The sequence below is a fragment of the Camelina sativa genome, chromosome 6, assembly GCF_000633955.1.
Source record: "Camelina sativa cultivar DH55 chromosome 6, Cs, whole genome shotgun sequence".
Lineage (NCBI taxonomy): Eukaryota > Viridiplantae > Streptophyta > Magnoliopsida > Brassicales > Brassicaceae > Camelina > Camelina sativa.
In genome coordinates this window covers 220455-233127 of record NC_025690.1, presented here as the reverse complement: position 1 = coordinate 233127, position 12673 = coordinate 220455, and the positions used below count along the sequence as shown (strand labels likewise).

General features: G+C 38.3%; 3 protein-coding genes across 4 annotated transcripts in view; 1 reads left to right on the top strand and 2 right to left on the bottom strand.

Annotated features, from left to right (window-relative positions):
• On the bottom strand, positions 1605–5643 carry LOC104789907 (uncharacterized protein At1g04910-like). The gene is made up of 10 exons (XM_010515569.2): positions 5263–5643; positions 4670–4739; positions 4360–4427; positions 4159–4247; positions 3861–4058; positions 3473–3677; positions 3186–3353; positions 2850–3017; positions 2581–2771; positions 1605–2399 (listed from the first exon to the last, which is right to left on the bottom strand). The coding sequence occupies exons 1-10, from the start codon at positions 5641–5643 to the stop codon at positions 2231–2233; spliced, it is 1707 nt and encodes a 568-aa protein (XP_010513871.1). The 3' UTR covers positions 1605–2230.
• Positions 8466–10916, top strand: LOC104789905 (SEC12-like protein 2). Of its 2 annotated transcripts, none has more exons than XM_010515565.2 (10): positions 8466–8775; positions 8847–8941; positions 9153–9303; positions 9397–9488; positions 9621–9717; positions 9818–9893; positions 9989–10109; positions 10197–10313; positions 10438–10517; positions 10599–10916. In XM_010515565.2, the coding sequence occupies exons 1-10, from the start codon at positions 8509–8511 to the stop codon at positions 10688–10690; spliced, it is 1188 nt and encodes a 395-aa protein (XP_010513867.1). In that variant the 5' UTR covers positions 8466–8508; the 3' UTR covers positions 10691–10916. The 2 variants fall into 2 exon arrangements, with proteins under 2 accessions (XP_010513867.1, XP_010513868.1); XM_010515566.2 differs by having other exon boundaries at positions 8467–8775; positions 10438–10505.
• The window catches only part of LOC104789906, a 7964-nt gene continuing 6183 nt past the window's right edge, over positions 10893–12673 (bottom strand). Inside the window, exons 21-26 of the mRNA XM_010515567.2 lie at positions 12141–12226; positions 11946–12000; positions 11723–11848; positions 11519–11632; positions 11303–11422; positions 10893–11202 (exon numbers count right to left, since the gene is read on the bottom strand). Coding sequence (XP_010513869.1) covers positions 11137–11202; positions 11303–11422; positions 11519–11632; positions 11723–11848; positions 11946–12000; positions 12141–12226 — 567 coding nt within the window. The 3' untranslated portion in view covers positions 10893–11136. The remainder of the gene's footprint in view (positions 11203–11302; positions 11423–11518; positions 11633–11722; positions 11849–11945; positions 12001–12140; positions 12227–12673) is intronic.

The window sequence follows — 12673 nt, the reverse complement described above, 5'->3', positions numbered from 1 at the left end:
TTTTTTTTTTTTTTTTTTTCTCTCGTTAGGTTTTTGAATACGATGAATAATAACCCTACGCGGGGGCAGGCTAGTGCTTTAACATCGGTGTTTTGGGACATCAATCTGTGTCCGGTTCCCAATGACTTTGATCCTCGTCGGGTCCGTCCGTGTATTAAACGGTTTTTGGAGAATCTTGGTTACTCTGGTCCTGTCACCATCACCGCTGCTGGCGTTCTAACAAACGTCCCTACAGAGATCCTTAGTGGAGTCTTTTCCAGTGGAATCTCTCTCACTAACGTCCCCTACCGTATATATTTTCTCATCCTCCTCTTTCCCTTATGTACACAGCAGTGATATATATATATTATTTCTTTCCTCTTAAATTAAAGTCTTCTGAAACAAACAGGTTATGGTTCTTATGACACTAGCGATGTTATTTTTGCGTTTACCGAGGAAAATCCACCTTCTTCATCTAATATAATGGTCATATCCGATCCGAAAATCTTCACTGGTGTTTCTAACGTCCTAAATATGACGGGATACCACCTTATTGAGCCATGTCCCTTTGGTTCTCTTCAAAGCCTCCTTCTTGAGCAAGAAGGTGTGTGTATTGTCTCGCACCTGATGAGGAAACAGTTGAATCTACCTTATGGGATTGCTTAGTATGCTGCCGTGATCCTCCTGGACATGTCTTTGAGAATTTCCTCACGCATCTCCATGGTGAAGAACATCAACAGATGGTATAATCAAGCCAAATCTATTTTGATTGTCTTTTTACACAAGTAGTTTCTAGTTTTGACCCCATGTACGTGCATATATATTTTTTTTAAGCAGGTTTCGGACTTATTGCCTTTAAATAACAATATATAATGCTGTTCAACGTCTGCCTCCCATTGATGAAAATCTAGTGAAAGGAACTCTCATGGTGAGGATGCAACCAAAGTCATAGTTTTAATATCTGATAACGTTAAGATTTCTTCTAACATTTTGGTTTGTTTGCTTAAACTTGACCCCCTTGAAAACCTCGTACCACAAAGTTTCTAGCTCTTTTTCTGCTCGTAACTTTATTTGCCTAAATTGTTTTGTTTTTGTTTTCAATCAGACGTGGGACTGGTTCCCTCCGGTTGCAGTGAGATGGGTGAATCTGCCTGCTTTGTTTGAAAAAATCTCCACCATTTCTCTAGTAGAGCACACAGACGGAAGGTAATCAATCATCCTACTATACAAACCGGACGGACTTGCTGTATTAATAACAGTCTTTGTCAATTTTTGAGTCAAAACAACCTCTAAGTTAACCTTTCTCACTTGTAGTTTTGTTGCCTAAATTTTGACCCCTTTGTACATTTGTTTTTCAAGCAGATGTTGGACTTTTTGCCTAGAAAAGCTCGGTTTTCCCGTCAGGAGGATGCTTCTTACCATGGTGGCAAATCAAGCAAAGGCAAGAAACGGAGGGTGTGAACAAGAGGAAAAGGAAGAGGAATAATAAGAAGAAGGCCCTTGGTGTTGATTCTTCTCTAAGGCCTTTGGTATCATCTTTATAACGTGGTAGCAAACTACCAACATAATCACTTCTTTAGAACACGACTCATAGGAGCACAAATTTTATATACGAAAGAATCAAATCAATATTGAAAATAATTTTCTCAAAGAAACACAAGATTCACCTCTAAAGAATCATAAGAATATGATGAAATAAATTAAACCCCTATTTCAAAGAATTAAAAAAAAGAAAAGAAAAAAGAAAAAGAAGACACTGAGAGTCTCTCTAACCAAATCAATATACAAAACTTTTCGGGCAGCTTCTCCTGTCCTTTCTCTACATATCTCCTAACACAAAAGACTCTTTTTGACGCCTGCGTTTACAAAATGTACAAAACGCAAACGCTTCAAACCGCAAAACACCACCCCTAAAACCAAAACAAAAAAAAATAACCAAAATCCAAACGCTGTCCTATTTTCTTTGCTCAGCAACAGCTAAGGGAATGCGTTATAACTTCAATTTCGTCTCTCCTGTTAGATACGTCAGCTTCAATGTGTTAAAAGTATCAAACAATGTTGTGGCTGTTACTCCTCCGCCAACCTTCCTGGAGATATAAATAGACGACTCCAAGACCCCTCCATACGTTGTCTCCCTACAATTCTGGGCAGGCTGAGTCTCTTAGTCCTGTCTGATTTGAAAGAATTACAAGGAATGAACACACGGCCTTTAGCAGAGGATTCTGGAAGGCCTATAATCAATAGTGTGTTTTCAGGTGGCAGGGGATGGTCTGGAATCTGGGCTTGTTGTTTTGTTCCTACGGGACATGCAGTCAGGGCAAGGAAACGTGTAAATGGAGTCATTAGGTCGTTTGAGCTCAAACCCCTTTGAGTCACTATGAGACCTCATGTTTAGCATCTGACGTTTAAAACTCCGCCATCTTCGCCAATAAAAAAAAAAGACAAACAGAAACACGTTTCAGCAATAAGAGATGACACAGCAGCAACAAGGTTTTAGATTTGCAGATCAGTCCAAACACACAATGCTCAGGAGAAACATTGGTATTGTATGTGGAGCTTCAGTAGGGTTTACTGAAGATGTAGAGTAGAAGAAATAAGTACCCGATGTTGGGATTGTCAAAGAGGATTGCCAACTTTCGCTTGTCCGGTCTTATGGTCTTGGAATGTCCTCCAAACAAATATCTCCTATGACCCATGAGGAAATGAGGAAAGTTTCCACCTTGTGTGGTCACAAATACCTCACTGTGGAGACAGACCGTGTAATCTATTGCAGCCATTCTGGACGAGAAGTTCTAAACACAGTCTCAAGTCAGATATATTATTCACCACGAGATATATACTCCAGAACAAACACCAGGGAAGAAGCAAACCTTATATGGAGCAAGTTCCTCCTCTGATGCAAGCATCTCCTTAGTTTGTAAATTTGGGAACATCTCTAGTAGTGGGGCCATAGTTCTATTCGCATCATATATCTCACCAGATGCAAGGTAAATATATGTGCTTTTGTTGAAACCCATTCCTCTAAGCATTAAACCTACCTGAAGAGTTAATATGAAATGTATAAGCCAAACAGAACAAGTCACACTATTACTCGCAAGGGTTTGCAGAACTATTCTGATGGATGATTAACTAATGAGATATCCGAGGCTGCATATATATTGTAGATAGTAGAAGCAGTGTCCAGAATCAAGCGAATGGATACGTACCTCTAAAGGAGTTAAAGGGCATTTTCCATTTTGCCTGATAGCACCAGGTCGTATAACACGGCCTTGTTTTGTGAACTTTCCTTTCCATCCTCGTTCTCTTGCTGCGACCATATCTTGTTTTTCTTGGTTCCCACCATCAAATATACAACAGGAGAAAGCTACCATGTCCTGCAACATGTAGATTTAGATTCTTAAATCTCTCACCTCAGACACAAAGCTCACCATTCAAAAATTTACAGCCATGACAGTGGCGATTTTTTAGATCTCTCTCTTTACATGGAACAAACCTCTTCAAAACGCAGATGTACAGAAACGTACTTTGCGCCGTGGTTTGCACTTTGCTCTTTCATTCTCTTCACCAGAGTTTCTCCTAGGGTCAGTATGAGGTTCGAAAATCTCAGGGCTTCGTAATTAGCCAAACATCTAAGCCTCTGGACAGCTTGAGGAGCATCAAATGAAAGTCTATTTGCAAATGGGGATATTCGTATAATCCTGTGCCATGCAAAGATAACGGCTCTTCAATGACAAGTACTAAACAGATCCAAAACATATCTTCCAATAAAAAAGGTAATTTACTATATCATGTTACGAACAAAGCGTTTTTAACTCTACCAACAATGCGTAATCAACTTTACCACATGATAACAATCTTCTACAGAGCAATGTGTAACTTACTTCTCCTCAAGTAGCTTCGGCAAGATCGAGTCTCGATAATATTGAATAGGTGACCATGCTTTAACTCTGAAGTTGTAGACATTTGTCATGTTATAGTCAAAACGCTCCATTAGATATTCAGGAATTGTATCGACCACCCGCACATCATTTGCTAAGGTATTGACAAAGAATTCTTCATCATAGATGTCCCCAAATTTACTGAAAGAAAACCCTCTGTCAGAAAGCAGTCTACAAAAGATGGCTTTGATTTGAACAAACAACGGCAAGACCAGATTTTCAAAAGAAAGCAATCTAAAACCTTGGATCTCTCCATATGCTGTGGTAGTGAAAGTTGGGAATTATTAGAGTTGCATTAAGATAGCCTGCCACAGCAACCGCATTGCATATCTAAGCATAACATGGTAGAAATAAGTCAATAGCTTTGACAAAAACAAGATTGCTAGAATGATTGAGCTAAATGCATAGATTTCATGTATCATGAAAAGATCAACAAACCCACCGATGTCCGCTGCTGATTCAAGCCTCCGTTCGCCTCGACATATATGAAACCATTTGACTCGGGCAAGTCTACAATTGTAAACAAAAAAAGCAGATATCCAATTAATCAATTATGATCCAAAGAACAGGCTAAATCTGAGCTCCAGGCAAAATTTTTCAGACTGTACAGAACAGTTTACTCTTGTATATTAAACTCAATAGCCCAATCTAAATCAAGGTAGGGACATTTGGACAAGAAATGCTTCATAAACATAGAAGCTTACTGCTTGTGAGAAGCATAAGTATAAAGAATTACAAAAATAATGTGATACCTCCAGTGGACTTGTTCACGTAAGGCTTCCATTCCCCACCTTTATAGGAATGTTTCCAAATGGTTGATATCTGAGAATGATTTACAATTCCAATGATGATAAATCTAAAAAATAATAGCAAAGCAACTATACTAAGATTGTCAACACATCACTCAAACAGGCGAAACAGAACCAATGTAGCAATCGTGATATATGGAGGTATCTATCTATTCACGAAAATCTCCCAATCTAACACTAGTTTCAAGGGTAGGGAAGATAACCAATACGAACCTAGAAATTAAGGGAAAACTTCAGGTCAATGCTCTTTGTGTCCTTATACTTATAAGTCAATAGAGAAACATGTTTATCCAAGAGTAAACTAAGGAGAACCATCACCATTATCCAATCTTATGAGCTTGAATTCCTCTAGAACAAGTTCAATCACTAAATCCGAAACACCAATTTTTAGCTTAAGAGAGCAACGAGTCAATCTCATGTCGTGATCCAATGATTCAGAGCAAATTGCTAAGGATTTACTAAAAAAATCAAAGGAAGAAGCAGAGAATGACAATGTATAATGTAAAAGATGGGAGCTGAAAGAGAAGAACACTGACCGCATCAGCGGTGGAATTATCGGCGTCCATCTCAGGGCGGAGCTTAGCGTAAACCTGGGGGCTTTTGTAAACGGATCCAGGGGGAGGTCGACGCTGGATGATCGGGACAACATCGAAGGAGACGGTTCCCATGTAAAGGAGCATACAAGAGATGTAGATGAGAGGAGCGAACAGGAAAATTCCCTGACGACGGAGAAGAACCGATAAGAGGATCCAGGACAGGCGATGGGCGAGGGTACGACTTGGCTGAACCGTAGGAAATCTAGTACCGGCGGCGGCGGCTTTAGAACGGCCGTGACGGTAACGAGGAGAACGGCGAGGAGACGCCGGAGGAGACGGAGTAGTGTGGCCGCTTCCAGGCAGCCGATTCTTGGCTAGCATTTGAGAAACCAAATCGACAGATCTCAATCCCTCGTATCTTTTGTCAACGCCTTTTTTACATCATCATCATTAGTTCCTCATATCTCCGGCGGCGGCGGCGGCGGGAGGTCGTAAAAACAAGTGAGGCGGCGATGTAAATCCCCACGGCGGAGACGGCGGTTGTGTGAGAGAGATTTAAACGCCGGGAAGCGAGAGATTGAGAGAGTGTGTATCTAAAGGGGAGCTTTTTTTTTGTGTGTTCCTGTTGAGCGGTGGAGGAGACGAAGCGTGATCAGTCACATGCCCACCATTACCCCCTTTTCTTCTCTTCCTTTGCCTTTTAGTTTTTCTCTCTGTCTTTCTTTGTTTTTTTTTTATTTATATATTTTTTCCCTTTGTGTTAGATTTCAAATTTTAATTTAATATTACGAAACGATATATATAGATATATTCTGGATCAAGAGATTTAGCTTAATCTCCATTTTTTAAATATATATACTAGAAAAGTATAAAAGTCATTACATTTTTTTAGTACCTGCACTAATTAATTAATTTATATAGGATGTTTGTGACTTGTTTGTTTTACGTTTTGATTTTATTCGTATAAAGATATGGAAAATATCCAACAAGAAAACTCAACATTTTCTATTGTCATGTTTCGGAAGGAACATTATATATTCAGAAATATATATATATATATATATATATTTTGTATATCGTCTCGTTACAGTTAAGCTAATCTACAATTGTTAATTATCTATTTCTACTACAAAATAAATAGAAATCAACTATTAAATGTCTACACTCATATTGCAGGATATATTTACATCAATATTTTCTGAATTTGATAGATATAATTTATTAATCGTTGAAAAAAACAGTATATTATAAATATTTCAAATGAAAAAAGAAAAAAACATCTTTATCATCTACGTATTATTCGAATAATAATCGTTGTATTTGAAACATCATCAATTAATATATGATGACAATTTACTAGTATAAAAATTATTAAATTAAACAACTCTAAGAAGACAAAGCCAACACGACAAGCAATGTTGATTCCATGCTCTCTATTTATAGCTAATCTTGAAACGGCACGTGCTTTGGTAAAGAATTAGTGTGTAATTATTTTTGATGACAACATTATAATTTTCCAAAGCATGATTGCTTCCTAACACAATGCAATCACATATTTTGGAACAATAATTTTTCTACAAGTATTTTAAAATGTTGACTGGTGATGTCTCATAATAAGATTTAGATCTCCACTTGTGGATGACACCATCCGATCCCCACGTAACTATACCAAAAAAAATATTTAAATAAAGCTTAATCTGTAGTTAAGTGGAAATTTGTTGTTAAGTTTGTGACTTATACATGTGTAAATAAATTATTTAAAAGTAAAAAAAAAAGTGAATGCTGGTTGTTTTGGAAATACATAGGAGAGTTCATTATAATCATGTGAGTTTTACTAGAAATTAGCTTTGGCTGTGGCTGTGTTGCATGTGCAACTGAGATGGAGAGAGAGAGAGAGAGAGAGAGAGAGAGAGAGAGAGAGAGAGAGAGAGAGAGAGAGAGAGAGAGAGAGAGAGAGAGAGAGAGAGAGAGAGAGAGAGAGAGAGAGAGAGAGAGAGAGAGAGAGAGAGAGAGAGAGAGAGAGAGAGAGAGAGAGAGAGAGAGAGAGAGAGAGAGAGAGAGAGAGAGAGAGAGAGAGAGAGAGAGAGAGAGAGAGAGAGAGAGAGAGAGAGAGAGAGAGAGAGAGAGAGAGAGAGAGAGAGAGAGAGAGAGAGAGAGAGAGAGAGAGAGAGAGAGAGAGAGAGAGAGAGAGAGAGAGAGAGAGAGAGAGAGAGAGAGAGAGAGAGAGAGAGAGAGAGAGAGAGAGAGAGAGAGAGAGAGAGAGAGAGAGAGAGAGAGAGAGAGTGAGAGAGAGAGAGAGAGAGAGTGAGAGAGAGAGAGAGTGGTTGGCAACAGCGACGACATTATTTATTTTTACCACATAAAAAAGAAAAGATTCCCAAATTTAGCAAGATACTATATAGGTATGCCATTTTCTTTTGGTTTTAGGACATATAAATTTTGTTTTTTCAATTGAGTAATACCATGACACTTGCAAGTTGCAACTAAAACTCTGTCTGTGTTCTGTAATTTTCTTCGTAGTTATATATATGCAAACAATTCGACGATGATGTTTCGACATCTTACACTATCAGTTAAATCGATCATGTCATCTGTTTTGTTTCAAACATATACTTTGTAATCAGCCGTGTAGTAGAGTTTTTTTTTTAGCTTGTTATATATATACGCACAAAATACAAAAAAGAAAATGACAAGACAAGGATTAGACATTAAGATAAAGACAGATATAAATACCAAAATCCAATAAGGGGGAGAAATGATGAGAAACAACAAAAGTTTTCAATCAAAGTTAATTAGTCGATGGGTAAAATTATTCTTCCTCTGAACACAAAACTAACGCCACCAATAAACCCACTAGCTGAGACTCTCAGAGACTTGCTTATTTTAGCATTTTTCTTCAAACTACTCGTCGTGTGCAATGTAACTTAACTGAGGATGTCTTTGTCCCGGAACAGATGATACTTACGTCCATCATACATCATCACCAACACAAATTTATTTTACAGAACTTTCTGCACAAGAATGCGACTGAATGAACGTTGGGATCAAATGTTTCATTTCGTTCCGATTGTTCGGAATTCTAAGGTTTCAGTGTAGATTTATTTGGGAATTTCTTTGTATATTTTGTTGGGTCAATAATGGGCCTGGACTTAGCCCATTAAGTTGTGAAAAATGATATCTCTTTTGGTACTTTGGGGACGAATCGATGGGGAGGACTCACTTGAGCTCGAGAGGAGAAGAAGGAGAATGGCGAATCAAAGCACAGAGACGAATCAACCGTCGAATATGCAGACTTACGGTGTACCGATTTACGCCGCCGATTGGATCCCGGAGGTTGCTGTTAGATCTAGAATCATTATGGATCCGGAAAATTCCGAAGAAGATGAGTCTTCGTCGTCGTCTCGGAGCTGCATCGTTTTGTCCGGCGGAGGCGGAGAGGGACGAAGCGGAATCCCGAATGTTATCTTAATCTGTCGTGTTGATCTCGACATCAACTCTCTCTCGGAACAACCTGTAAGTGCATGTGCTATGATCTGTAGTTACTTTGTTTAGATCAGATACTTAAACGAATGATCCAATTTCAGCTGGGTAGGCTTGTTCTTGGCACTGATCTACCTTACCGGATGGCTGTTCATCCTCGCGAAGGTGGTCTTATCTGTGCATTGCAAAACAGTTGTAGGTGAGTAGTTCTCTCATTCGATTTCACAACTCATCAGATTCTAGGTTTTTGTGATTAGAATTTGGGACTTCATGTTTGAGAAGCATATATGGGTTTGAATTTTCTGTATACAATAGAGATATAAGTTATGTCTCTGGATTTTATGGTTTGGAGTAGAGAGAAAGTTCAAGGGGTGTGGTTATATAACTAGTGCTGTTCTCTTGATACATAGACTGTTTGGTTGGGATAACATTATGAGCCCACGAGAGGATAATCAGGCTGGTGAAGAGTCTGAGGAAGTGATTCAAGAGTTAAAAGATGTTGGACAACAGTTGGCTCTGGCGTTCAATCCGGAGGGGTCTGTGCTCGCTGCTGGTGCGGAGGTAAAAAAGTTTCTTAGATTCCTTCTCTTTTAAAATAACAGAGAAAGAAGGTTTAGTAGTGGTTCTTATTCATTTTGTTTTGATGCAGTACAGGATGGGACTTTGAGGGTTTTTGAATGGCCCAGCATGAATTCGTTACTTAATGAGTCTCAGGCACATTCATCAGTCAAAAGCTTAACTTTCAGGTCTGCTTTCTCCTTTCATTTAAGGAATCATTTGTTATCTGGGAAGAGGTCTATTCTCTTGATGAGAAAGGGGTCATCTTCGAACAGTGATTGTTAACAGATATCCTGATAGTAACTATTATTTGTTTACAGCGAAAATGGTAAATTTCTTGTATCTCTTGGAGGTCCACTTTGTCGGGTTTGGGAAGTGAATGCTTCAACTGCTGTTGCCAGTCTATCAAAAGAGAAGGTCAGTTGGGTTTTGCTCTTAGTATCTCTTTTTAACTTTTTATATACACAATTCCAACATTATTGTCGTGGATCTGATGAGTTGAAATACTGAAATGCAGGAGGAGATGTTTGCCTCCTGTAGATTTTCTGTAGACAGTGCAGGCAATGAAGTTCTTTACGTTGCTGCAAATACTGGTAAACTTATATTCTGACAACGCGAGAACATAGAACTTTAAATTCTACTTATTTTTGTCGCTGCTAACAACAGAGGATTGATTTGGTTTCCGTAGAACGTGGTGGGAGTATTATAACATGGGATACAAAATCATGGAAACGAAAAGAGTCAAAGCCTATTAAAAAAAACTCTATATCAGCCTTTAATGTCTCACCTGATGGGAAGCTGCTTGCGATGTAAGTTTAGCTTTCTTCTCACTTTTAGAACCAACAGATAAGAAGTATTACTATTTTTCGGTAAGCATGATTCTTTCTTAATTGCAGAGGAACCCTTGAAGGAGATGTTTTGATACTTGATTCGACGAGAAAGCAAACTAACCAAATTGTCAAGAAAGCGCATCTCGGTTTGGTCACAGCACTGACTTTCTCCCCTGATTCAAGGTTTTTGCTCTACTCACTAGGGCTCAAGTGTTTACCTAAGAACTATCGATTCAATGATTACAAAACAAGCAAAAAGATAAGAAAAAAAAATTCTGAAGTTTGAATGTTGGGTTTGGTTTTGCAGGTGCTTAGTGTCGGTATCTTTTGACTCAAGGGCAAGGTTAACCGTTATTGAAAAAAAGAATGAAAAACGTGCGTATTACGGTATCTCCTTTTAACTCTCCGTTTTAACAATATGGTTTCCGATCAGAAACCTAACTGTGGTTTTTGATGATGAAATTGCAGCTGGAACAAGGTGGTGGATACTGGCAATATTGTTTGTGATTCTATACGTTGTTGCATATTATTTTTTGAAGGCAAAGGGGATCATACCTTAAAGAGGCCTTTCGAGTGAACGACCCCGGAATTCGATACATCGGAGGGGATTGTAACCAACATATCTATCTCTTTGAGTTAGGCTTTTTTCGTTTGTGTTTTGATAACGTCTCAGGGATTCTTTAATTTTTACAGCATGCTTTTATATCATAAAAATGTAAACTAATACTGATACAGTAAACATAGTGAAAGTACAATATTGTGGACTAATAAAACCCTTTTGGCTTACTTGTGAGTTTTTTTTAATACTAAACAATGATAGTTACAATGTCTGGGGGACTCGGTAAACAAAAAGTGATACAAAAAGAAGACGCTTTTGGGTATATTGGATATTCCCACAGGTTAGCATTCGACCCTTTTTTTTTTCTGTGATTAGATTATTTTTGGTAAGCGACAAAAAGCAAATAAGTAAAAGAAGAAAGGAAAATTACCAGAGAATTTTTTTTTATTAGTGGCGCTTCCTTTGGTAGAGAGAGTAACCAACGAGCGCAGACATCAAAAATGTCCATAGAACCTGTTTCCACCATATTTGTTACTTTTTATCATCATATAATGTAAACAGGAAGAAAGCAAAGATGTGACTGGTGTTTTAACACGATGATCTTAAACGATACCGTATTGATGGTGTGCCAACGTTCGAGTCGTTTAATTCTTGACTGCATATCTTCCAAAACGTTGTCTATGGAAGAACCATCTCTTCTTGGTGATGATTCCGAGACACTGTTGCTACTTCCCTTTTTTGATGTAAAACCATTAAAAGGCAATGAGAACCATTTGAGAGACATCGAAACTTGGAATGAGAGAAGAGGATTGAGGAGACTTTTGATTACATGTGATTGTATGAATTCCACAAGTTCTTGCAACCGTGCTGCTTGCTGTGTATGGATTCCACTTGAACTTCTCTGCACTGGTGGCAGTCTTTCCAACACTATTTGAAGATAACTCTTCATTCACGAAAACACAAAACCGACTAAGATTGATTGTGTATCATACGCAAGTGAAGATCAAGAACGAAAGGTTTTTCGAAATGGAACCTTTGTTGTGTATGAACCATCCAGTTTGAGAGCTGAACCAGCAGCTGTCACAGCTTCTTTGTTTGCCCCTTTGATCTGTATGTAAGGACTTGGCACATCTTGGAGATGGTCAACCTCAATAAGAATCTTCAAAGCCCATTAAAAAAAAAAAAAAGATACGAAATCGGTTTCCAATCACAAGAAGCTTGTTTTGCATATTCAACTAAGAGCAATGCAAATTCACCTTTCCGTCTTGGTAAATGAAGGCAGATGCTTCGATATACGCCACTGCTTGATACCTGAAACCAGAATGGAGAATATATATACAGTATTAGCATCTGATGAAATCTGATTGGATGAAAAACTGTTTACTACTGCAAAAGCAGAAAACTATTGAGGATGACTAAAGAGAGAATAACTTATTTGATTTCTTGCTCACCCGAGATTAAGAAGACCTGCCACAGTACTTACGCTAATGTCGAAATCTACTTTGGGCTGGATGATGAAGTTCCCTTCCCTAATTGGCTGTGACATGTGAAAAAATTCATGAGACATTAGAAAAAGAACTGATGAGTTCAACAATTAACAAAGCATTTATGAATTTACAGATATGAATATCAGACCTCACGTATAAGCACTGCAAACCTGCCCTCGCAGATTCTTACGCGTATGCAGTCACTATCTGACAACTGACCATTGGCAGGAAGCCCAGATAGCCTGAGATATATATCGATAAAATTCTGAACGGAACTGCAGAATTTTGTCGAATCAAGGATGCTGAGAATATCCTGATATGGAACCTTATTAACCACATGACGAGTCGTGAGTGTTTCTGTAAATTATGAGAGCTCAGAATGTGTTTATATTTTAATCCTTACTTGTTTATTGCTCTTCAAAACAAACAAAGAGCTCTCGGGAGAGAGAACTGGATCAAAATCATTCCGAATCTTAACCTGTATTATTGAGAAAACT

Bases quoted from the DNA above. Each gene is read 5' to 3' on its own strand.
- LOC104789905 (XM_010515565.2), top strand. From the start codon at position 8,509: ATGGCGAATCAAAGCACAGAGACGAATCAACCGTCGAATATGCAGACT. The intron at 9,894-9,988 runs GTAAACTTATAT...TGGTTTCCGTAG, and splicing joins TTACGTTGCTGCAAATACTG to AACGTGGTGGGAGTATTATA. The intron at 10,314-10,437 runs GTTTTTGCTCTA...TTGGTTTTGCAG, and splicing joins ACTTTCTCCCCTGATTCAAG to GTGCTTAGTGTCGGTATCTT.
- LOC104789907 (XM_010515569.2), bottom strand. From the start codon at position 5,643: ATGCTAGCCAAGAATCGGCTGCCTGGAAGCGGCCACACTACTCCGTCT. The intron at 4,740-5,262 runs GTCAGTGTTCTT...AATCATTCTCAG, and splicing joins ATAATTCCACCGCTGATGCG to ATATCAACCATTTGGAAACA. The intron at 3,354-3,472 runs GTTTGTTCCATG...TACATGTTGCAG, and splicing joins TACATCTGCGTTTTGAAGAG to GACATGGTAGCTTTCTCCTG.